General features: G+C 36.5%; 2 protein-coding genes and 1 long non-coding RNA gene across 4 annotated transcripts in view; all 3 read left to right on the forward strand.

The window, feature by feature from the left end:
• Positions 1-1,938: 1,938 nt before the first annotated feature.
• On the forward strand, positions 1,939-7,272 carry HOXC8 (homeobox C8). Its single transcript, XM_007065803.3, has 2 exons — positions 1,939-3,845; positions 5,623-7,272. The coding sequence occupies exons 1-2, from the start codon at positions 3,410-3,412 to the stop codon at positions 5,913-5,915; spliced, it is 729 nt and encodes a 242-aa protein (XP_007065865.2). The 5' UTR covers positions 1,939-3,409; the 3' UTR covers positions 5,916-7,272.
• Positions 7,273-12,757: 5,485 nt separating this feature from the next.
• Positions 12,758-26,904, forward strand: part of LOC114020832 — a 67,998-nt gene continuing 53,851 nt past the window's right edge. The window contains exon 1 of the long non-coding RNA XR_005223091.2: positions 12,758-12,774. This is a non-coding gene — a long non-coding RNA (uncharacterized LOC114020832). The remainder of the gene's footprint in view (positions 12,775-26,904) is intronic.
• HOXC6 (homeobox C6) lies at positions 16,293-26,107 on the forward strand. Of its 2 annotated transcripts, none has more exons than XM_027828102.3 (2): positions 16,293-24,262; positions 25,025-26,107. In XM_027828102.3, the coding sequence occupies exons 1-2, from the start codon at positions 23,863-23,865 to the stop codon at positions 25,363-25,365; spliced, it is 741 nt and encodes a 246-aa protein (XP_027683903.1). In that variant the 5' UTR covers positions 16,293-23,862; the 3' UTR covers positions 25,366-26,107. The 2 variants fall into 2 exon arrangements, with proteins under 2 accessions (XP_027683903.1, XP_027683904.1); XM_027828103.3 differs by having other exon boundaries at positions 17,112-24,262; positions 25,049-26,107.

The raw sequence follows: 26,904 nt of genomic DNA on the forward strand, positions 1-26,904 counted from the left end.
CGTGCTTTTTTATGCGTTCCTTAGCAGAAAAAGAAGAAACAGAAATAATTTGTGCAAAAGTACTGCCTTCTTGTCTATGAAGAAACAATCACTATCTCATTTTATTTCTAAGGCGTCATATCAAGCTCTCTGGCAAATCAGTAACTCGTGTAATTATTGGTTATAAAATGCCTCCTGATAAGCTCAGAATACCCATAGCCACTTCACAGTTTAGTAAATCATACAGTTTTCTTTGGCTTTCTTTTAGATTTAGTCTGATTTAGATGCTTGAAGAAACCGCTCCTTTCCCTTTTTGACAGAGGGGATCTCTCTCTCTCTCTGTCCCTCTTGAGTAAAGAAAACGCAAGATGGCGCTGTTGTTCAATATTAGAAGTCTTTTGGCCCATTAAGTTACAACGCATCCTATTACACCTTTAGGCCTCTAAAAGGTTGTAAGAAAAACAAATCAAAACAAATATGTATAAATTCCCTCACCTATGACTTGTAAATTAGCATATAATGTGTATCGGAAAAGCAAACACATTAGAAACTGTCAAGATGGTAGCACTGCTCTGAGTCTTAGGTAAAATAGTCTTTCAATAAATAGATTTTTTTTAAAAAAAATCGGTTAATTATATCTGATGAGACACAGAGCCCCTCAGTACAGCAGCAACCAGTAAATATATAAAATGCTTGCGGAGAAAGCTGTTTTGTTGAAGTCTTTTTCTTTATTAGAGCCAACACAAGTTACACCTTTTCAAGAATATGTTTCTGAAAAAAAAAAAAATGAAGCCGTAACATTTTTTTGGCAGTAAGATCAGAACATTAAAAATAACTCACACCCATGACAAATACAGTAAAAAATAGATAGAATCCTACAATACAGACAAATTTATAAAGCTACATTCCGAAGCGTGGAGGCACACACACACACACACACACACCAAAAAAACTGTAGACAAAGAACAGCACTTTCCCTGGACCGTAAATGTCAAGATATTTTAAAGAAGCACTGAGAGTTGCACATAACTGATTTAACGAGAGTGCTTTTTGCATGGACCTTGAAGGTAAACATTTATTGTTAAGCCCTCATACGGCGCGATAAATAGTCTGCATTATTTACTGTATCTTTAGGTATCACACAAATGCACATGCGGCTAAAAATGCAGCTAATGTTTCAGTCACATCATTTAATTTCAGGAAGAGACTATCTGAATTCTCAGTCATCAAATATAAATCCACCGCCATGTACAGAATGTTTAGTTGTTGGGTATTTAAAAGTAGGAATTACGTTGAGCATATCCCTGTAAAATGGTCACATTGACTATCAGCTGCTAATTAAGGCGTTTATATCCCCAGGTGCTTATTTCCCCCTTTAAATTGTTTTTAGGGGTTTAATGAGACATAACATTTTCTCATGTAAAATTCGACATGCTAATTCTACCCTGTTTATAATTATTTTTAATTTGTCCGTAATATTTGCTCACCGTACACGTATCTTTTCATTTCAGTAATAACCTAAGACATGGTTGGAAAATTGCTCTCCATATATATATATGTGTGTGTGTGTATGTGTATTTGAAAAAAAAAACCCACTACAAATCCCTATTTCTGAAGCTTTTGAAAGAGAAAATACAATCATTTGTTTTATTTGGGGACACCTAATAGACATGGGAAAGGGTTGTTTTGTTTTCTCCCTCCCTCCTGAAAAGATGTCTACTTAAAAAAAAGAACACACCTCAATGACAGTCTCGCCAGATATTTTAACTAGTTCATGCCACTAAAATGAAGAATTGGAACCCTGGAAATATCTTCCTAAGTTTGGGTTAAAATGTATTTCACTCTTCCACACTTCAGAACAGTTGGCATTTCTTAGGTCTTTTCTGAAATTAATTAACTTGCATTTTCAGAAAGAACATAGGGGGAAAATTTGAAGCAATTGCTGGAAATATTTGAAGGGAAAACGCTGACAGTTAATATCACTCCATAATTTATAGATGTGACTTTGATTTTTTTTCACTTTTAAAAAGCTGCAGAACAGCACAGGAAAGATTAATTTGCAGCCCTTTTTCCCCTCAAAATTTTAAGAGGAAGACCGCTGGCTTATGCTATATTTAATGGTCTGAGTTCCTTAATGCTGTCATAAAATGAAGTGTCTCAAGTGAAAGGTTTCAATGAATGGTCATTCACAGTGAAGAGAAACTAGAGGAGGAAATAGGTGCTTTAGCAGCATCTGTAAAATTAAAACATGGAAACAACTGTCTGTGATTTAGAAACATGTCGATTTTTAAAGGCAACCCTAACCACACACAGACACACAGATACACACGCAGAGATACCCATACAAAAGAGAGTTCATACTTTCTGTCCCATTTTCCCTCTCTTTCTTCAAAAGTAGCTTTCTTAAATGCATTGTTTACTTTATTTCCTTGAAATGATGCTTTCCTGTTATTTTCAGCGCTGGGTTTTCAATGGTTGGTCCAAAAGGAAGAGGAAAAAAAAAATCCCAGACTCTTCATTCATTTATTTATTTATTTTTAAAATAGGACAACAATAACCAACCAATCAAACCAATTGTCTCCTATAGGGGCAGCTTCTCTTTTTGTTGTGTTTGTTTGTTTGTTCCATTTCGATTTTTCAACAACAACAACAAACAACAACAACAAAAATCGGAAGAAGGGATGCCACGAGCTGAATAGGCTGCCGACTCATAACCCCACAGGCGTAGAGTCAGAAGAGAAGAGACGAAAACCTCACTGTAAATGCGTAACCAACACTCAGTTGGTTTCCTGTTTGTCTTTAAACCCCATCAAAATATCGCCAAGAAAATAATATTTCTATTGACACCGAATTGGTCTGGCTGGCGTTTCTTTTACCTGTTGAGGTTACCTAAATTGACCTCGCTGGCGCATGTATTTGCTGAGATAAGTGAAGAGGCTCGCTTGCAAAAAATCACCTAAGGATATTAATGCGCACCTTTCATAACCCTCCTTCATTCATTAGATATGTTTTTCCCCCTTCCCTTCTGAAGGCTGGTTTTTCCACGTACCCTTCACCCCCTTCAAGACCCCCCAAATCCTTGTCATTTTCTTTCTAGCCTGTCTTGGTGTGGAAGAGTGATGAGTACAAATCGCGTGTGAAAGCGCCACACCATCGGGATTTTGAGGAATTTGCCTATGGTGTTAAAGGGAAGGAGCAACTTACAGACAAACTGAGAGAGAGCTCTACCTACCGACAGATACAAGAGAAGTCAAGAGCATTAAGAGGCATAAAGCAGCCGTATACACACTCAGGCACTATGAAACGTCTTTGAGAGCTCATTAAAAAAAAAAAAAAAAAGCCACAAAACTCAGGACTTTATACAGTCCAGGGAGAGCCTAGCACTAATCTCTTAGAATTAAAGACTTTTTTTTTTTTTCATGCGAAAGTCATGAGTTCCTACTTTGTAAATCCTCTTTTTTCCAAGTACAAAGGCGGTGAATCGCTGGAACCAACTTACTACGACTGCAGATTTCCACAAAGTGTAAGCAGGAGCCATGCTCTGGTTTATGGTCCGGGCGCTACCGCTCCCAGCTTCCAACACCCTTCACACCATGTCCAAGAGTTTTTCCACCACGGAACCTCCAGCATCTCTAACTCTGGATACCAGCAAAACCCATGCGCCTTGGCGTGTCACGGAGACGCGTCTAAATTCTATGGATATGAAGCTCTACCAAGGCAGTCGCTTTATGGTGCCCAGCAAGAGGCGACCGTTGTACAATATCCTGACTGTAAATCGTCTTCCAACAGTAACTCTAGCGAGGGACAAGGCCATTTAAATCAAAATTCGTCTCCCAGTCTCATGTTCCCATGGATGAGACCACACGGTTAGGACATTTTTTTACTCTCCTCCTTTAACTGTTTTTCTTTATTTTATATCTTTATATATATATATATATATATATAATATGAAAAAAGATAGGCATGGCTGTAAAGTCTGAAAGAAATGAGCAATTTTTAATAATATTTCTTCTTCCTAGGAAGTCCTTTGAAATCAGACAAGCCAGCAGATACTAGAGAGACAGCAAGGTGATAATACTGTGCAAAGGTTTTAAATCACAATAAAGTAAAACTTGTTTTTTATTGCTTGCCTTGAGGATAGGCAATAAGATACAGCTCCCACGAGGTTATTTGCATCTTGATAATACACTGCTCTTTAAAATGTCATATAGCCTTTCTTAACCGCTTGGAGACTTAGGCTAAAAGGTAGGAACTTGCATAAGGGAATTATTCATACTTTACATACGTATGTTTATATATATATATGTATATGTGTGTGTGTGTGTGTGTGTGTGTGTGTGTAAAGCATTACACATATATATGTATATATGTAAAGTATTACTCTCTCTATATCTATATATAGCTAAATCTATATATCTAGCTAGATCTATCTATCTCTATATATAACTAAATAAAAGTTAAACTTAAAGGGGAACTTAGTTCAGAGCTGGGTGGGGTGGAGGGAACATTCTACTGTCCTGGACAGGAAAAGATAAAGGGAGAAAGGAAAATGGACTTAACAGAACTTTGTTTGATGAAGTAAACTGCAACCATTCCTCATTTGCACAGAATCCTAAATACCTCAAAGTACAAGTTTCTCTCCCCTAGCCTCCAGGTTGTATATAATACTTGTTAATTCAAAACATATGAAGATTAGACTACAGAGTGCTAATTTTAAAGGACAATCTAAGAAATAAAGTTTCCCCCAGCCCCCAAGAAACCCACTTGCCTTGTAAAAGCTTATAGGCTTTGGCCCAGAAAAGGCTTAAATTAGACATAAAGTGAGAAAACGTTATTTATCAAAGCTTTGATTTACAGGTAAACACATGTCATAATTTCGAGCTATAAGATATTTTAGCAAATCTATGATTTTTTCTCACCGAGTAAGTACTATGGAGAAGGGAGAGTAAGGAGTCAGATTCAGATACATAAGCCCTTATTCTGTTATTGTTGTAAATGTCTATTTATGTAGCTGTTTTCAATACACTTCCTGTGTATGTATATACATATACATATGTACTCATCTCTATATGTGTATACACACACACACATTGATAATACAATCACACAAGGGAGAGGTAACTTATCCAACAAAAATGCAGGTCCTTAGGGCTCAAAAATATTAGGAAGCTGTGAACATATATTTAGTGAGCTACATTTGCAAAAGGAAACCACAGTTAGACATTTTGCAGAAGAGGAGTGGGCTGGGAGAGGTTGGATTAGTAATAATAATATAGTTAAAAAAATTAAATAGCTTGTTTCATTTGATTTAACACCACAGCTAAAATCCATCAAATATTAGGAAGCTGGGAGGATATATTTTATGAATTACTTTTGCAAAGGGAAACAAGAGGTGGATATTTTGCAGAAGAAGGGTCTGGGGTGGGAGGGAGCATGGTTAGGGTTTATTATTGTTACTACTACTATTATTATTGTTGTTATGAAAAATAAACAGTTTGTTTTATTTCGGTTTAATACCACGAGAGGCTGCAGGCATAGGGAAGGGAAGACCACCAGTGTCTCTAGGAAAGATCAGGCAAGGAGTTAAAAAAAAAAAAAAGCACAAGGAGAGATCTAACAAGTTATGTTGTTTGTGTTCTATAGCTCCCGGAAGGCGCAGTGGCAGGCAGACTTACAGCCGGTATCAGACCCTGGAGCTAGAAAAAGAGTTCCTCTTCAACCCTTATTTGACACGGAAGCGGCGGATTGAGGTCTCTCACGCCCTGGGACTGACGGAGAGGCAAGTGAAGATATGGTTCCAAAACAGGAGAATGAAATGGAAAAAAGAAAACAACAAAGACAAGCTCCCGGGGGTCAGGGACGAAGAGAAAACCGAGGAAGAAGGGAATGAAGAAGAGGAAAAAGAAGAGGAGGAAAAAGAAGAAAGCAAGGACTGATTTCTCAGCTCCTTGAAGTCTCGTTTTATGGCAGATGATAAATCGAGATGTTTACGACGGTCATTTGCTTTTATAGAGTATAGAATGGAGAGCCTCACACAGCAGTAACTACCTGTCAAAGAGTTCTAGCCTTTTTTATTGTCATAGAACAACTTCCCCTACTTTTTTCTGTATATATATATATATATATATATATATATATATATATATATATATATATATATATAGCGGCATTTTTGGTTTCATAAATATATAGTTGGCTTTACTACAACAGCAGGAGGGGGGAAAAAACAACACAAAACAATCATTGAAGCAAATGCCACATCTCCAAACAGTAGATTCTCCCCTACTCCCACTTCTATCTGTCTAGATAAAGATATATAGATAGATATATAAATGTATGCATCTTATGTATTCGTTTTAATAGGTTTGAATAGTATTTCTTCTCTACCTTGGTTTTCCCCATTCATGACCCAAGGGGAAGTATGATATTGCTTTCTGCTAGTCTTAGCTTTTTAAAAATATCTATATATCTATGTATCTTCAGTGCTAATACCCAGTTATCATTTAACTTTTAGCTGCCTGTCTGAATTGGAAGATTGGAGGATGACCATAGGTGATACCACGCACATATTAGCTATATATGAATATATCTGTATGTAGATAATACCTATACGCCTATGTCTCGGTAGGCCAAAACATGAAGGCTAAGAGCCTAACATTTCATGATTTATATAGGCACTGTTTACCATTTCACTGTGTGAGCACTCGAAATTCTTAATATACTACCTAAAGGGAAACCTGCAATAATAATCAAATCTATTATCAACAAGGGGCTTACATATCCTAAATTTTACTTGGTCAGAATTTATTAAAGGAAAAGAGCGAGCGAGCTGCGTTTTGCCCTGATGCAAGCTACTAAGTAGCATAAAATAAAATGATAATAATAAAAAAAACTTGTAATGTACTTTTCACTACCTATAGAAGGAGTCATGCTTTCAAAGTATTTGTAATGCGGTTTTGTTGTATTTGTTGCTGCTTATTTTCTTGGAAAAAAAATTTCCCAACAACTGAAACTGCCTAGTTGAGAACGCACAGTATTGTATTATTTTATTGTGCTTATAAAGTAGTGTAGAACTAAATTGCACTGAATGTATAGTTATCTATTTGTCTTGACTTATCTGTTAATGCAACATGCTCGAAAAAAAAAGTCATTTGTTTTATGTAAAAGCATAGTTCTGCGTGTTCAAACTCTGAATGTAGCAATTTCTGCCAGAAGCCAATTTCTGGACACCGTGGATTTGTATTGTATACGTGAGACATTACGTAAATAAATAAATAATAATAATTAAAAAAAGATTTTAAAAGGTCTGAGTTGCGTAAATTGTTATGCATTTATTTAAAACCATTCATCCACACACACACACACACACACACACGCAGTCAGGAGATGCCAATGAGTCCCAAGTAATATTTCATAGATTCAAGTTACTGGTCGCCATGCTAGCATAGTTCAAAACCAAGAGCCATCTTTAAGTTGCAAGGAAATCAGGATGTCTGACTCTTGGCACAGCTACAATAAATGTGGGTAATTAGACATGGTGAATAAGCCAGGGGGCAAATAAAACCTGGTATTATCATTACCAATGCAGTATTGTTTACTGATACGTAGTCTTAGTGTTTTTTTAAAACTCCATTTTCAAGTTGCAAGCTTCCAGAAATATTCATTGTTAAAATTCTTCTCTTGGTATGAAACATGCCTACGCATGTCCACCTTCCTTGGGGTGGATTGGAGGGGGGGAGAGGGAGAGAGCAATGTATTAAATGTAAATATCTTTATTTTACTTTCCTCACCTGGGAACTTCTACTGAGAGGTCTCAAACGTGTAACATTCTGGTCTTCCATAGCTCTAAAGTGCAGCAGACCCGTCACTCTTTCTTTCTTTGCTCAAAATGAGGTTACAATAACCCAGAAGATTCAGAATTTCTCATGTCATATGTATGTGCAATTTGCTACTTGCAAGCGATCGTTATAAAGCGATTGAGAGATTGGAAAGAGATTATGTATACATTAAAACGTGCCTTAACTACGTTGTAGAGATATTCACAAGCCATACTTGGACTATATGAGAATATAGTTAACTAAGTGAAACTCTCATAAGCATCTTACCAAGAAAACTGTCATGAAAGCAATGAATAGCTTTTTTCAGATACAAAATCAGAAATTCTTTTTATGAATCAATACATAAATCCCAGTTATCGCTCTTGCACCTGAAGATCTCTAAGTGACACGACACTGAATCTCTTCCAATAAAACCTGAATGTGATGGCTTCAGTTCTTCTCTTTGTAAAATAGGAATATTATAAATATGCCCCCCACCGTCATTTTGTTAAACCATATATGCTGATCTTGTAAATATTTATTTTTTTTCTTTTCTGTTGATAAATGGACTACATCATATAGGAGTAGTGGATATAAAAGTGGCGGGTTGTTTACAATGAAAGTATAGATAAGAAAGCACAAGATTCCTAAGATACATCCTGATGCCCTGAACTATGTCTGGAGAAGAGACTGGGGTTGGGACATTCTTAACCCAAAACACCAAGCTTAAAGGATTTAAATGCCTCAAATAATTGAAAATGTTGGATACTGCTCAGGAAGAGTATACAACAAGGAAGAACTAGTTTATAACATATTAAATCGATACTGATATGTATATCCATACACCCCCACAACCCCACAATTCCCACACCCCCACACACATAATGCAAGTGCATATGCTATATGACGGTGTATAAGTGTAATTCTAGATTTCTAGTACCATTTATATGTGTGTGCATATACAAATGCTCAAACACACACACAATGCATATGTATATGGAATATGAATGTGTGTATGTTTCATTCTAGAAACCTAGTGCAGCTTGTATGTCGTGCATGTATTCACGTTCAAAACACAAACACAAACAATGCCTATGCATAGGGAACATGGATGTGTGTATGTCTCATTCTGGAATTCTAATGCAGATTGTATGTGTGCCTATTATTCATGTTCAAAATACAAACACGAAATGTATGTGCATATGCAATAAGAATGTGTCTATGTAGAATTCTAGTGCAGATGGGGGGGATAGGAATATCTATCTATCTATCTATCTATCTATCTATCTATCTATCTATCTATCTATCGAATTCTAAGTATACTCTCCCTCCACTCCCGAATTCTAGAATTATACACAAGCACACACGCACACACTTCTATGTTATTGCACATTCTAGAGTGGACATATATGCTCATGCACTCATTTTCTCCACGAAAGGGCTAAAAATAATAAGGATCACCGTAGAGTTTTCCATTTCGAATGTAGACACTTAAGGTAAACTGTTCTATTAGGCATAGAATAGGCTGGTTTATCTTAGCAGAGGCATAATCTTCAGGGTTATTCATCTGCCATTTACAGCACCGAAGTTTTCTTCCTCTTGCTTCAATAAAATGGATCTATGCTTTTCACACCTTCCACAGCAATGTTAAGGAGCCTTTGCAGACAGCAGCTTGCGCTATTACTGAACTTTTTTTGTTTTGTTTTGTTTAAGGTCTTGTCGAACCCATACTCTTCTTAGAGAGGTTCAAAGAAGAAAGATAACTTATCAAAGTGTTCTGTTCAAAATTTTTTAAAAAGTTGTATGCGCAGTCTATCCATCATATTTAAATCCACATCTCTAAGTAGTTTTATATGAACGAATACCACATAGCCACACTCATCTATCAAACGGTTAGGAGTTAAATTATTGAAACTACAAGTGAAGCAGTAATTTTGGGGTGAATGTTTATGCTGTCTAGTCAACACAACAAAGTCGCATCTTCAGTTGACATCCGGTTATTTTTGTAATCACTCCACCATTTCAAGAGAAAAAGAGAAAAGAGGATTTTATGGGGTAAAGTAATTTGAAAGAAGATACGCTGTTCACAAAGTGGCTTATTCAGAAACGATCATTGCTTCAGTATTACTGAAATTAGTCTCATTTACCCGCCTGAAGTGAGAAATATCCTATTTCACGCTTTTTATTAGCCAATCAAATTTCCTTCTGATCTCCATTTGTGATTTGTGAAAAATGTAATTCCTTAAAAAACTGAGTTTGAGCATATTGCTCATTTTGCCTTAATTTATTATTCTAATCATAGCAGCAGCTACACGACAATGCAGCCATTAGGCTAAAAAATTCGTTTAGATTTTATACTCGAAATGGGCACAGATTATATTTTAGAGGCAACGAATTTCTCGGGCATTTATTTTATTTTATTTTATTTTTATTTTTTGCACTGCATGCAGATAGGCTGGAGGATGGGTTGAAAAAGACGAGGATGAACACGGAAAGTTTGAAAAACAAAACTTGGAAAGAAATAAATCCTTCCACATTTTCTAGCTGTTATATTCCCCTCCCCCTTCCTAGATTTGATCCTCTTGTTACCTTTTCCAAAGGGGGTGGGGAGGGAAAATTATTTCTCGAATATTTAATTCAAGGAAAGAAGCGACAGGCTATTTTCCTAGACAAGGCTGTTGGATAAAGGGAATGAGAATTAAATACTGAAGTCATGGGCCCTAATGTTTCAAGTGCGGGGAGAAACGTGTCGGACAGGTTACCTCTGACTTGCAGAGCTAAAATTTCCTGTTCACTATATGGATTCTATTCTCTGGTTTACTCGTTGGAAAATGAGGAGTCCATTGTGTTCTTTGAGCTGTTGTGGTGGTTGCTTCCCCCTCGTAACTTTTAACTACCTGTTATAAAATTTATTGGTGGTTTGTAAAGTGAATAAAGTAATTTCCCTTCCATCCGGTTGTATTACAACCTTTGTGTTGTTCGGATAGACAGACAGACAGACAGACACACTTAGCCCCCACCCCACCCCCGAAAAAAGCAAGCAAACCAGAAGTACCTGCAGAATTGAACTCTGGAAATAGGGGAGCATGGTATGAAAATGCCTGACAAATGACTGAGTTCAGTTATTGCGACAAAGTGTATTTTTCCTCCCAAAGCTTTCTGCCATGCCTGGCCCTGAAGCTAAGAGTTGGGATTGTAAAATGTTTCAACAAGGGGAGAGAGGGGAGAAAGTGTAGCATTTAATCTAAACTAGCAGATCTGGTCTTTGCGGTTGTCTATTTGCAGACTTGTGGACGTCTCCACAGGATCAAAGCAGGCCTGTACCCGACAAAAAAAAAAAAAAAAAAATCTCTCTGACTCCAAATCAATATTTTCAAGTGTTTGCACAGGCCCCAACTAAAAACTCAAAGAAACATAATATCGCCTGCTATATAATTCCTGCCCGTCCTGTCGCATGATTCAGCGAAAGGATCAGACTCTGAGATGTTTCCTTGAGAACTAGTATTAGCTGAGATTTCCAGTCACAGAGTGATTAAAAAAAAATCCCTCCATGAAACAGTAAAATTGGATCCGACGCTGTTAATTTAAAAAAATCACACCAACATTTAGGGTAAAAATGTGGGAGTTTATGGGTAAATACCGCATCAGCTGCTCAAGTTTTGACTATTATTTGGAGAACTTCACTCCAAATCTTAATATCCCAGGACAGGATATGGAGATTGGCTCAAGCCAAAGAGCAAAATTATAATTTAGAAAACCAAAGGAGGGTTGAGGATCGCAAATTTGTGTTGAGCTTGCTAGTGAAAGTGGACACACCCTTTCCTAAGAATATTGTGTTGCCGAGAGATGTTACTACACGGTTTAATTAGGTTAGCTCGAGGAGCTTGCGGACACAATAGTGTTATTTAGCTTTTCCTACTTCCTGAAAATTAACACGGTTTTATAACGTTATTATTTTTAAACCTTCCAGTTCACCCCCTTTTCTTCCTGCCTCTTTAAAGTCCATCCTTCCTCCATGTTGATCTCTCTAAGTAGCCCAATTAATTAGCCATAATAAAAATAAAAACCATTATATTGTGAAGGCCATATCTCCCTGGTCAAACAAAAAAGGCTTCACATTAAGACAGGCACTAATGCTAAGAAATTAAAATCTAGTACGGACGCGCGCGTGTGTGTATATATATGTATGTCTTATATGTATTTATATATACCCAGTATTAATTTGCTTGCTTTAAATGGGAGGAGGGGTGAAGAGAGGAGAAAAAATTACTAATATTAAAAAAAGAATTGTATAAACATGGCGACAGACGAGAGCATTTGCACTCGTCACAAAAATGCAACGCATTCCTGGTTGTTTGCAGAAAATTTACAGCTAAGCAATAAAAGTTTACGACTGAATCACAAGTTGGATTGGCCACAGGAAGTCATGTGGACTCCATCCATGAACGTGAACTTTTTATTGTGGTTTCTCTTATGACTCTTTCACAGTAGTCCTCCCTTTAACAGTCCAAGCAGTGCCAGGGATAGGATGGTATTTTTCCCCCACCTAATTATTAGCGTTATTATTATTTTTTTTAAAATCTAGATTTTTTTCCCTCCTTGGGGTTGGAATTGTTGGTTGCTTTGGGCATTTTGGGAATAATGAGTTTACTGCTGCGTCTTGTTGCCGCCTCCTATTCTCCACCCCTAGGGGCAAAACGCAATACATTGCCTTTGGAGGATGCAATGATGAGGGGCACAAGGAGTTGTAAATACCTTTTTTTTTTAAAGAGAAAAAAATAGATGCCTTCCCAAGCTTCCCCCCAGCCCCTGTCCAACCAGAGAAGAACTATTTTGCTTTTGTTTTCCATCTTTTTTTTTTTTTTTAAATCTTTCTGTGGAGCTGAGCTGCAGCGTCAGTGGAACAGAAAGAGAGAGAGAGAGAAAGAGAGAGAGAGAGAGAGAGAAAGAGTGGGAGAGGGGGAGACAGGCAACATTGGTAAGTGTTCCCTTATTGGCTAAAATGTGTAACTAATGATCCATAGCAATGGGTGTTAAAGATAATGATGCATCGTTTTGCGAGCGAGGGGTAGGCGAGGGGTGTAGCTTGGGTATGACAGAAGATGGCCAGGATCGGCACAAATGTAGTTAATTCGGTGAAAAAAGGGTTTACGGGTGGTGATGTCACATTGGTGGGGAGCTGGTTTGCTGGAGACAGACAGAGATGCGTGCTGCAGTCTGCCTTTCCATTGACAATGGTGCAGTGTGAACAGGGGTGGTGCTGTGCTGGGGAAGGGGTGGAGGGGGGAGAGACTTACTGAAAGGCCTAAGAAAGCATCTGATCTACTGGTTAAACGAGAGGAAACCGAGAGGGCTCGGTTGGAACCTTGGCGGGGGGGGGAGGGGGGGGAAGGGAGGGGGGAGGGGGGAAGAGAAGAGCGAACCCGGAAGCGACATTTTCCATGAAAATGAAAAATAATCCCAGTCCAAACTTTTAATAAGAGGCAATCATTGACTATCTAGCGCACATGCGCAGTGTAGGCAGCCAGGAAGCGCAGGAGCAAAGCTTTTTAGTGCCATTTTTAATGAGCAATTACGGGTTTGCTTCTATTTGTGTGCATCAGCCACCGGCTGGCTGGCCCAGCCCCCACGGGTTTCAACAAATGATTGAAATGGAGGCGGGGGGGGGGGGAAGTTGCCGCCTGCCCCCCTCAGAGTTTTTATTTTTTAAGTACTTTTTAAATTTCGAGATCGTCCTTTATTCACCAACTCCGCCTTCTGGTCCAAATAGTCTTTAAAAACATCATTACGGGCATTACATTCTAGTCTCTCTTCCCACAAGGAACCATTTCAAATATTTCCTTCCACCCTCTGTTTTGTATAGTAATAACTTTCTTCTGGGATATTTTTATATTGGTTTTTATGTTGTCATGTTGTTGTTACTATTATAACATTGTTTAAAATTATGCTGATCTTTACATTTTATGCGGTCTTCAATTTCTCGCCTGTCTTTTAATTTCTCGGAATAATTTTTGTTCAGTTACAACATATACAATTTAAATTATAATCTCTTTCCCTATGTTTCCCCCTCTTTCCCCTTCTCTCTCTCTCCATTCATTTGTTCACTCGTTCCAGAGAGAACAATATATGAGATGTGTATTGGTTTAATTTGAGAATGTATGTAATGTATTAGCTTAATTTCCTCGAAAGTATATATCTCTTTTCTCTCCTGACATGACAGCCCCTCATGGAAAAAGCATCTCTAGATTTGTAATAGAAATTCCTGTTGGTAGAAGTTACAGTACAAAACAATGTACCTAAATAACAACATGAAGTAAAAGATAAACCAGACATTGTTGTGACTAACGGTGGGATGGGGGAGGGGTGACAAAGACAATTCTTGCTTCCTGGCTCATTATAAATTACTACTGTTCCCCCTCCCCCCATATTAATACAGTATGTGGGAAAAGGCATCTAGAAAGGAGTCTGTGTTAAAGTTGATGCGATTGATTCGTAAACCGTGCCACTAGTGAAATATTTAGCGTTTTCTGCCCTTGAATAATAAACAAATAAATAAATAAGTAAATAAACAAATAAATAAATCGCCTCTTCTGTATTTCAGTCTCTCAGGAGACTACATGGGGGTTTATTATCTAACGTGATAAGTGTTTTGGAAGTTACCGGGGATGATTCTTAATTTGATTTCTATGTTTCTGTGTGATATATATTGTAATTTTTTTAAAAAAAATAATAACATGTTTTTATCCTACTATCCTTCTAAAATTCATTTATCTATGCCCTGCATTTTATTCTGAAAATTATCTTCTTCTTTTGGTCTATTTAAACGACAACACCCCCGCCACCAAAATACTTTCGCTCTTGGGTAAACGCAAAGAGGTATTTTAAATTTTTTAAAAAATGTTTCCCAGAGGCAATTTCTGCGACATACCTTTCGGAGACGTTTTTGCAAAAGGAAGAATAAATTGGATTATACTGAATTAAGTTTTTTTTTTGTTTGTTTTGTTTTTTAAAAGTAAGAGATACAATTTTGTCTTCGGTTTGTTCACTGAAAACACATTGTGTCAGCCGTTGGTCTGCAATCCCTATAGTCATAAAGACACTTTCTGAGCAAACAATGACTGTTTATTGGAACCAGGTCATTACAGAAATAGTATCTTTTAGGGGTTCCAGACTAAATACATCTGCATTCTTCTCTTGAGTTGTGGTTAATGGGAACAAAAATCTGTTCCCTTTCCTTCGATATATTATTGAAGGAATTGCATTTACTGTTTACAATAACCACTGTCAGCTCTGAAAGGCCTGGAATTGGGTATACAAAACAATTTTTGATGTATTGATTTTCTACTTAGGCTGACGGATTGTCATCGTTCATATACTGGCAATGCTGAGAAACATTTTAGTAGGTATTGAAGGAATAACGTAATGATTTATATTCTCTGAGTTTTACAGACTAAAACAGAGGAAATAAATTGCTTCTTTTATCTATACCATCGGTACGCAGGAGGGATTATAATAAAATAACCACGTGTTATTGACATATACTTACAGAAAAATAACAGCTTTTCTACTGATATAGCTTGTATAAAAGTGTAGGATTCTACCACATTATTGAAATGCAAATTATGTTGTCGTAAATGTTCATATTTTAATTGTATTATAAATATATCAAATATGAGCATTTAGGCTCTAGCCTAAATATAATGAATAAGAATATTTGGGATAACATAATTTATATTTTAATGGGAAGACTTCACATTCTTAAACTATATATGTATATATTTTATCATCATTTTATCTAAGGATAGGATTATGATAAATCTTATTTTTATATATTTTATCTTATCGGTAAAATATGTAAAGAAAAAATTATGATCTACATATAAAGATTATGCTAAATGGGTGTGGATATGTGTGTGTGTGTTGTTATGCAACGCTACAATGCTAAAAATACGTTTTTATTATACCATTATAAACATACAAGTACAGTAATACTTGTAAAACAATTTACAAACTTTTGAAAATGGTAGCAACTGCGGGGAGGGAAGACGACGAACCAAAGTAGCCCACACTTTATCCAGAAATAGTACGTGATATACAAATATATTATAAATTAACATTTGTGTTCAGTGTAAATTGTACCTGCGGTAATGTTAACTTCGATTTTCAATGGGGTTTGTATCTGGGTCATTACTACACGAATACATATTATTTTTCACTATATTTTTGTTTTTTCTAAATTCTGTCCAGCAAATGCTTTTGAGAAAGAAATATTTGAGGTTAGTCATTTAAGATCTCTTTGCAGCAGACAAAATTAAAACTTTAGTGAATGTATATATATCATGTATAAAATGTATAAAAATCATGATTTTTCTCTAATTATTTTATTTCCCAACATTCACTAAAGTTTATATATATATATATATATATATATATATATATATATATATATATATATATATATATTTAAAATGCATAATACTGAAGTATCAAGGAATACCTGTTCTTAACGGAGGAAAGTTAGATCTCTTGTTACTAGCTCTACTAAAAATAAATTAAAATAAAATAAAATAAAATCTCTTTCAGATTTCAGTTTAATCCTATGAATTTAAGGTTTGATCACAGAAGGCCTTGCTACATTTAAGCAGTTCAGAGCTTTGGGAAACAAAGTGATGCTAAACAATGTATCTCTGTAGATAATGTGTCCACTTTATAGGTAAATAAAATACATTGCGGATATAGCTCCAATAAGTTTCTAGACAGAAAAGTAGATCAATAGATTAAAGCTAATATGATTGCAAGTATATATGAGAAATATCGTTGTCAAAGTGTATGTACAAGCCGAGAAAGAACTTTAGACATCTCAGTACGTATTCAATTATCCACAGAAACCAGAAGAAAATAGCTGACAAGCAAGAATCTCAAAGAGTAAAAGGTAAACGGGTGTTTAAATTCATATGAATCTGAGATTACATACAGTGTTTCCAGTTTCTGGTTTTGTTTTTGTTTGTCGCATGTGGACACACCTTTCTGGAAAAGTCTAAGCAAGAATCTGGTTCGGTTTGGTCAGATTTAAGAATGTTGATTTCCCAGGGGCAAAAACCAACCCAAACCCCATGTATATTTCTAGCGTCGAAATAATATGCATTTCCTAGATCTATGTTGTACAATTGCTATTGTTTCCACAGGTAGAGAATTTCTTTCCTCCTTTCATTCTGGGCGAGTGTTTAAATATCTGCACGTTTTGTTTACTTGTTTTGTATACTGCCACCAAGTGACAGAAACTTGCAAACCAGAAATTTTGCAATTTGGTGCCTTTTTGTGGGGGTGGGGAGGTGGGGTGAGGTGGGGAGGAGTGGGCAAAATACCCTTACTTGACTACTTGCAAAATGCTGGACTACAATAAAGGCCGGATTTGCAAGGAAGTTTTAGTACCTTAAAAGAGTCAGCAATGTCTCTCGCCCCACCTCCCCTGGAACGTCCATAAACGGCCCCCTATTAAGGTATTAGCTGAACAGTACTTCAAAAAGTTTGGCCTCTAAAACCTATTTGAAATTCCTCCGATGCACTTTATACCCATTCACTAGAAGTTTTCTTTTTTTCTTTCTTTTTTTAAAGCCCCTTTCGTTCCGTATTCCCGTGTTTTAAATCATTCCAATGTACGTGAACTCATAAAAATAGATAAGGCATGTCAACTTGGGAACGATATTTCCCCTCTTGAAAATATGAGTGTATTTAAGCAAATCCTGGAATATTAAATTGTAGCTCGATTAAAGACAATGTAAATGTATAAATTCAACAAAGTGCACAGAGGTTGTCTCCAAATATATAGTTTAATTCTGTCTAAGTGATCGCCTCTGAAAAAGCATCATTAAGGCAACTAATATTGTTTCCTGAATTATTATTTTTTACTTGCGACCTAAGATTAAATTTCTGCTTTAGAATCTGCGAACAATAAAATATAAAGCTGCCTATAGTTAATGACAACAATTTTTCATTGTTGAGTTATCCTTCCAGAACGCAATAAAATGGTATTCCTTTTATTTTTAATCCTTACACTGAGCATAAATAGTTGTGTATCTATATTCCTCTATCTACAGATATAGATACTCTTAATAATTTTAGCTACTAACCATTGCCCGCGTCAACTCAGTGACGTCATAAATGCAGCTATCTTGAATGTAAGAAAAAGAAAAAAAGAAAAAAAAACCACCCAAAACATGATAGTAGGGAATATTTTCACGCAGCCAGACAGAATAACCAAGCTAAACCATAGTTCTCTGAAATGCACAGGGTGTCAGGAGTTTGCAGTGGTACCTGGTTTTAACATGTAAGGCATGACATACATGCGATGCAGTCTGATGCACTCATTCGTCAAACTAGATAGTGGCTGAGAAATAAATTTTCCTTGATCAAATGGAATATGAAACTATTGTCCGTACTTTTGTAAAAGAGATTATAAGGGATTTTTTTTTTTTTTTGGCAATTACACAATGTAACCCTCAATTATTTTACACATATCAACATTTTGGGGTTTCCCCAGCACTGAGAATGAATTTGTTAATCTCTAAAGTGCCACAAGTCCTCCTTTTCTCTTTATTCATAAGTGCATTTAATTAGCAAACATTTGACGTAATGTTACATTGAAAATTGGATTATATCCATGCATTACTCATCATTACATAGCATGTGAAGGTGCTGACGCTAAGTTTAGCAGCAACATTGTTACTTGGCAATTTAAGACAAAGAGAAGTTCCATTTCTGCGGAGAGGTTTCGATTCTGGCTTCTTGTGTTGGGGTGCTTTGGGTCATCAATAAATCTGGTAAGGCAAAAATAAATAAATCCACATATTAGAAATTGTAATTCAGGCATAATAACCGTCGATTTCAGTTGCAATAAGAATTCAAATGAACATAAACAAACGCTCAACAATGTTAGAAAGAACTTCAAACCTTGGTAGAAAAAGGGAATAAATTAAATAGTGCAATAGATTAATTTATCTTCTCTCACAGCCACCCCCACCCCCATCTCCCAGTTTCCTGTTTATGAGATATGTGTTTTGACAGTTTCCAGAATTCTGTCTTCTTTTTTTTTCTTCTGGAAATGCATGCAGTGATTACAGAATGGCGGTTGCAAACCTGAGAAAACTATGCTCCCATGTTATTTTAGAACTATTATTTTTCAGTTTTGAAACTAAAGGCTAAATGTTTTCACATTCAACTTTCTGTGTGTGGTGAGGATGAGGCGTCAGGCAGAATCTTTCTTTCTTTCTTTCTTTCTTTCTTTCTTTCTTTCTTTCTTTCTTTCTTTCTTTCTTTCTTTCTTTTAAAATAACAGTACATTTACACTTATTTCCATCAGCCATGCAACCCAATTAATAAAATGGCTGGTGCATAGAAAGGAGTCTTCCTTCTAATTATACCAAACTTGGAATGCACTTTATGGTAAATATAGTCTTTATAACCTGTCTTTAGAGATATTAGACACACTTGCATACAGGACTGAAGAAATGGGGTTTATATAATAATAAAATAAATAATAAATAATAAAAAAAATAATAATAATAATAGTCTCCTAGGAAAGAGGTGGAAAGTGAAAAAAGAGAGAGCTCTATTATTGCTAATTATTGTTCGGTGCATCTTTGTCAAGAAGATGCCTTGAAGTGGCAAATAAACCTGCCAAATAGCCTTCCTCTTTCAAAACTATCTGTCTGCAACATTGAAATAAAGTTTAAACAGTCCATCAAGAGCTGAATAGAAAGTATGCAGTAGAAGGATAGATTTCCTCTTCTATTTTAATCAGAAGCTGCCAGACTCTTCGTCCTCAGGTTTAATTACTGCAATATAACTAAGGAAAGAAGAGACTCAAAACAATGCAAAGCATTTCAGGTTGGGAAATAGTGGCCCATGGCGCATATGTGCCAAGTAATCCTCAAATAGATTTTCTTTTTTCTTTCTTTTTTATAAGAGCTATTTACAAGAAAAGCAATATTCGACTAGGAAAGCCCGTGCTATAAAAACAAGAATAAAAAATAAATTAGAAGGCAAGAACTCATGTGCGCAATACATGCCAAGTTAAAAAAAGACCGAGATAACATATATGAGGTAAGATCAGCTAAAATCAGGAAGATATTGAATGACATCACTTGTTTGCATCTACCAACTACAAAATATTCAGCTCAGATATAAATACACACCACCACTCTCTTTATATAGTTTATATGTTATATATGTGTATGTGTGTATATATGCGTGCTGATACATTCATATTCTACATGTATATATAGGTGTGTATGTATAGAAAGAATTTCTAGTTTGACTATACACATTCGTTTTATATAATATATATATAGTATATATAATGCAGATACATACATGCATACACAGATATAATATGTTTTCAAAATATAAACTCTTTGTACTCTCTCTTTCTCTCTCTCTCTCTCTCTCTCTCTCTCTCACACACACACACACACACGCACACACACACACACGGAATTCTAATATGTGTGTTGAAAATATAAACACTTTCTCTCTACTCCCACTTATAGAATGCTAAAATGTATATTCATACTGCACAGGAACATCAAGTAAACACTTCTGACCTATATTAACTTTTGGTGTACGTTAAAAGCACCCAGACACAACCTGTATTTATGAAAAAGCAGATTTCTACATCCAGGCAATGCACTGGCTAACAGAGTGTGATTGCTTTTGACTACATTTGTGCTATCAGCCTCAACTGGTCATTCTGACTGTACCAAACAACAAACCCATTCCCTCTTAAAACAAACAAACAGGCGTCTAAATTTGCATTCAGGATCTAAGCAGAATAGGAACCTGACAGTAGCATTTTATTAAGGCTGTAGGGTGTTGGGGGGGGGGGGGGGGGAAGAGATTTGGGTTTGTTTCCTTTCAGTAATTAGTGGGGATAGAAAACACATGTGTTGGGATTGAATTTTTTGAAGCCTTTTTCTAAATCAGTTCATCAATTCGCTAATTATGGCTGGGAGAGAAAAAAATTTCTCCCTATACATATTTTTTCTTTCCCCCTCTGTGAACATCAGAGTGGGGAGAGGGGTAAATGTGTGTGTGTGCGTGGGGGGAGATATGGCTTATGAGAAGTGGATGTTATTTCAGATTTCTGTGGGCTTTTATTTTCTGGGAACAAAGAGCAACTGCTATTAAAGAACTACTCGAAGACTTGTGCATATTTCCACTGCTGTGTAGCAGTTTTAATAAAACATCTGTTCTTGCTTCTGCTGATGAGTTTACATAATTGTTTGCAGACCAATTTAACCAGAAATAGCCCTAGATATTTCCCTGTACATGTTTTCATGCGGGAAAATAATAAATACCTTTTGCAAGTGACATACCTTGATGAAATACTTTCGAGAAATCCCAATACTGGTTAAAATATAAATTGAATAAAAATCTAGTGCATTAAAAACGCTAGACTGAGGAGTTCAATCAGTAGAACATAATCTAATGATGCCTCATTTATATTTGCAGGAGTTTTTCTCCCAAGAACCCTGGTTTTTCAGGAGGGAAAGCATTCTATTTTAAGTTTCTTTACGGCAGCTGTTTACTGTTCACTATAAATCGACCAGACTTTTAAGTCTTGCCCTCTGTTTAGAGAAGTAATAAAACACTTAACTTTCTCCACTCCTAGTCGCACGGTTATCAGACAGGTCTTTAATACAAGAGCCCGGGAGCACCTATACAAAAATTAATCCCTCCACGCCAAGACTTTCCCAAAACTTTAACAAGACTGGGATTATTATAAATGCATCTTTATAGGTGAAAGAAACCACAGGAATCACACTCACATAGAATTATATCTGTATATCTTCCAAGGATTCCTGCTACTTTCAATTTACTCTCCAAGTACATTTGGACCATAAGTAACACATAAGGTAAGGCAACATACCAAGAGGAAGCAAACGACCTCCATTCATTCATGCATGCATGCATGCATTCAGTTTATTGTACATTGCCCCAGTTTCATATCTGGAAGCAGTGCAATCGTTGGTTTCCAAAGTAACCATGGTTTCAAATGAGATTGTTCCTATAGGACATATAAGTACATACATATATTTACAGTTATAATCTATATAACATATATGTATCTGTAGACACATGCATCTGCATGTGTATGTGACTGGGTGTGCAATATGTCAACACCAGGGGGATAGCATATGTAGTTTTTTTGTTCCGTTTTGTTTTGTTTCCATAAATCCCCACGTATAATGGCTGGGGAAGAGGGAGAAGAGTGGGGAGACAAGAAACCAAACTAAACTTCGTTTTTTGGAAAATACCAGTAAATCGTCACATTGGGCATAATTCGTATATCTGTACTAGGCTGGTCACAAGTTGAACACTATAGAGTGGGAGCCAAAGTATGGTCAGCAACAAGGCACATGTGCTAAATAACATGGTGTGTACTTCCAGCTATCTTCATTTTGGTCAGAAACTTTATTTTATTTTCCTAGTGACACTCAAGGGAAGCCTTAATGTTATAGAAGATGAATACACGAGCTTTTTTTTTTTTTTTTTTTCAGTTGTAGTCTCGTTTATGGCTTTATTGCCACCATTGATTACTTTGCTTTGTTACACAGAGGAAAAAGATCATAAAATCCTTTGGCATCCGGGTTCCTGTTATAGCTAGGGGGGAAATATAGCTTTCCCCCTCTTCTTTGTCAACTAAAATGTTTTAGGGGAGACATCGCTAAAAAGGAATTAAATGTACTGAGTAATAGCAAGAAAACACCTTCAGATGTTCGAATTTTTACCCTGCAACTTTGAAAGCCTGCATCTCACCAGACCACTCTACACAAATCCTAAATTTGAAGAAAAAGGCCAAGGGTTTCCTGGCATAATTGAATTTTTAAATAGCAAGCCACGAGAATGATGAATATACCTTGCAATATTTACAGATCAGCAGGTATGTTTTACATTTAAGGAGCAATTTATGGGACTGGATTGAAATTAAAATTAGATTAGCTGCCTTCATTTCAATTAGTTCTAGGTGCAATTCACCAAGACAAGAGATAATATAATCCTCTTTAATCTAACCAAATATTTGCAAAGGAAGTTTCCTAAATCTGTTGTAAATATGTGAAACCATAAATTTCTGTAAACGTAAACACGAGGTGCTGTCCTCAACCAAGACCTCAAAATGTACTTAAATTGCAAATAGGAAAAGTGTGAGTTTTGTTGCGGTTGCTGTTGAAAATGTAAATATATTCTAACAGTACCAACCAATGAAAATTACAAAGGGAAATATTCAGGACAGGAATGTCAAACTGTACTAAAAGAGAACATCTAACTTCCAGACTAACGTGAATTCGGAATGTTGTCTCTTTTTATTGCAACTTCCTTCCAAATCCATAGTTCAGGAATGTTCTAAAAGCCACATTATCAGTTGAGCAGTCGCCATGTCTTTTTTCTTTTTGCTCGCTTTATGTAATATTTTCTCATAAAGAACACAACCACTTGATTCCATAATATTGACCAATGCTCCATGAGAAAACGAAGAAAGATGGATAATTTATGAATTAATCTTCTGTGGGCACCTGAGATGTATTACTTTGAATTCTGGGCTATTTTGTTATCAGATATCAGGAAACCATAAAAAATTCTGTGCTTCAAAAGCTCAGTGTTGAAAAAAAAATAATAAAAGAGAGAGCGAGCGAGAGAGAGAAAGTTAGATTTGGTTGTGAAATTTCAAATTTAATTCAGATGTGTTTTTTCCCTAAGAGCCCCCCCCCTTTAAAATCTCCCCCCACGCACTTAATATTTGCTCTCCTTCTTCTAAGCCATCTTATATTTAGAATTTTCAAGACTTACTTTCAATGCATACTTAGTTTCAACTGGGGAATCAACACAAGCAAAAGCAATTTTTCCCTTTCTTGACATCTAGCTTCCTATTGGCTCAAACCAGGTCAGCTGACTTTGTCATTTTGTCTGTCCTGGAGTAGAGCCTTCCCTATAACAATCTAGTTCAGACTACAAACTGGAGACAGAAATAAATATTAAAGAAATCATACACCCAGGTATAGAGGAAGATATGAATTCCTATTTTACAAACCCATCGTTATCTTGCCATCTAACCAGTGGCCAAGATGTGCTACCCAATGTAGCTCTCAATTCAACGGCTTATGACCCCGTCAGGCATTTTTCTACCTATGGAGCAGCCGTTGCTCAAAACCGGATTTACTCTTCTCCTTTTTATTCACCGCAAGATAATGTTGTGTTTAGTTCCAGCCGAGGACCATATGACTATGGATCTAATGCTTTTTACCAAGAAAAAGACATGCTTTCTAGCTGCAGGCAAAATTCTATGGGACACAATACACAGACTTCAATTGCACAGGATTTTACCAGTGACCAAAACAGGAACACTTCGCAAGAACAAAAAACTAGCATTCAAATATATCCATGGATGCAGCGCATGAACTCCCACAGTGGTAAGTTTTACAGCTTGGAGATATAAATTAAATAAACTGAACCATCTTTACGACTATCTCCCTAGCAGAACAGGCTCAGCTACTTTTTATGGCCCCATAAAAACAATAATATAGCTCCTTCACAGTTGCCGCTACAGGCCTTTTATTTGTTAAGTTGTTGCAAGCAAATATGGCTTGTTATGCTCTTTCTAATTAAAAGACTTCGAGAGTGTAAAATATCTATAATAAAGTGCAGTGAGCTCTGCTTTTGAGTTAAGTACAAAATATTACTTGGGTAAAGTAAGTTTTAATGATAGGTGAGTAAGTACATTTTTTTTTATTGGACGGGAGGATATGTAAAAAAGATCCCTCTCTGTGACAGATTTCTACACAGGAATTTATGAAATTGTGTTGATAACACAAAAGAGGAAGAGTCTATTTCTAGTAATTAAGGCAACACTTTAGGGAGAACCCCTAGTTTTCTTTTCTCCCTCTCTGTCTCTCTCTTTAGTTTTGGGGGGTGGGGGGAATAATTAAAGCAAGACTCTCCAAAGCTTTGCAAGGAGTAGCATGCCTAGATTAGAAACCATTTGTGCTGCAGGGGCTGAGTGTGTTAACTTGAATCTGAGTAAACAGGAGCTAAGAACTGGGGGGGGGGGGGGGTTGACAATAGGGATGTAGGATGGAGGGGAGGGGGCTAGAAGGGAAATCGATTTTGTGATTTCAGTGATCAAAATAGATATGTCTTCACTAAGGTATATATGTATTACTAATTAGTTTTAGTTTGCTTTGTTTCTGAATCTCTAGGAGTCGGCTATGGAGCGGATCGTAGAAGGGGTCGTCAGATCTATTCCCGCTACCAGACCCTGGAACTGGAAAAGGAATTCCACTTCAATCGCTACTTGACAAGGCGGAGGAGGATTGAGATCGCCAATGCACTTTGCCTAACGGAGCGTCAGATCAAAATCTGGTTCCAGAACAGGAGGATGAAATGGAAAAAAGAAAGTAACTTGAGTTCCACTCTGTCTGGGGGAGGAGGCGCAGGCGCTGGGGCAGCTGCAGATAGCTTGGGTGCAAAGGAAGAGAAGCGAGAAGAGACAGAGGAGGAAAAGCAAAAGGAGTGAAAATTGACGGCTCAGCCCCTCATGCCCCCCCCACTCCCCACCCCCACCCCTCCCCACATACACGCTATATTTATCACTGGCACAAGTTATATGTTTGGCTACATTAAAAAAAAAAAAAGAGCCAAACGTGGACATGAAAGACAGACCTTCCCCCACTCTCACCCCCCATTCCCCAATATTCAGTTCAGAACTTGCTCCACAATCCCTTTTAGGTTTTGAGTATAAACCCTCACCTACCCCCCATCTTGCCTATTTATCTAACTTTGAACACAGGTTTCTTCCTAAAAAGAAATTGGCTTGCAGGAGGCAGAACACCCTGTAGTGTTGCCTAGTTGTGTTGGGATGATCCTTGTAAGATGGACTCTATGCAGTTGTTTTATTATTATTATTATCATCACCATCATCCAGAAAACGAATTTCCCACCATATTGAAAATAATTCCCTGAAATCTCTTTCCACGTAAATATAGCATTTTCAAGAGTAACCTAATTGTATTTAAACAATACCTGGGCTCATCATTGCAAACTGTGACAGTTTATGTGTGAATATTTTTAGCTGTATTTGTGGTATCTGTATTTATATTTATGTTTAGCACTGTAATGTTCAACAGTATAAAGTGAATGGAGGTCTATAGCAGTAGAAAAAAACCAAACCTTGTGTTACACCCTCTCATGTATAAAGATCATGTCCAGAGGACTATTGTTGAGTATTTAATAAAACTGAATATTATTTTTAAAGTTTACAGACTGGCCTCTGAGATTTAATTGGAGCCCCTCATGTTGATAACAGGGTGTTCGAAAGTTCACTTATTCTCTGTGTGTTTTTCCTAAAAATCAAATTCTTTTATTCTTCCCCTCCACACACACACACCTCCTCCATACTTCTCTCATTCAAAAGTATTCCAAAAGGGGAAGTATACATTTTGCTTTGTCTCCTTTATTTAGTCTTGTTACTGTATTGTTAAAGGGCATCACAAATCTGTGCCATACCTCTCGCTCCCTGATTAAAAAAATGGATTTCCAAAGTTCAAATAGTATTTTTATTGCAATCCTCATCAGGCAATTCACAGGTCACAGAATGTTTGTTGTTGTTATTCAATAAATAAATAAATAAATACATGAATTTGAAATTGCTGATGAATACCCAGCTTTAAGCAGTCACACACTTTTCCAGACTTACTTAGACCATTTCTATAGAAAAGCTGGCACTCAGCAGAGGGTAATTGACAATATCATACTATGAAGTAAACAATGCTAATATTACACTACGGTATGTTGCAGACTTATATAATATGTTACGAAGGCTTGAACACAACTTACATTTTATATCATCTGTGGTATATTCAGTACAAAGGCATTTACCAGTGGTAGGAACATTCTGTATCTAACACATACGTTAGGGGCATATCTTTCCTGGAAGCCCCACCATACTCTTAGAGTTTGTCTTAAACAACCAGGATTCGGCTGAAATAAAAAGAGCAGGGAGGTTTTATAATCCCATAATTTGCTTATTTTCCACCCCCGCTTGTGTATGTTACTT

This window comes from Chelonia mydas, chromosome 20 (genome assembly GCF_015237465.2).
Source record: "Chelonia mydas isolate rCheMyd1 chromosome 20, rCheMyd1.pri.v2, whole genome shotgun sequence".
NCBI classification, from domain to species: Eukaryota; Metazoa; Chordata; order Testudines; family Cheloniidae; genus Chelonia; species Chelonia mydas.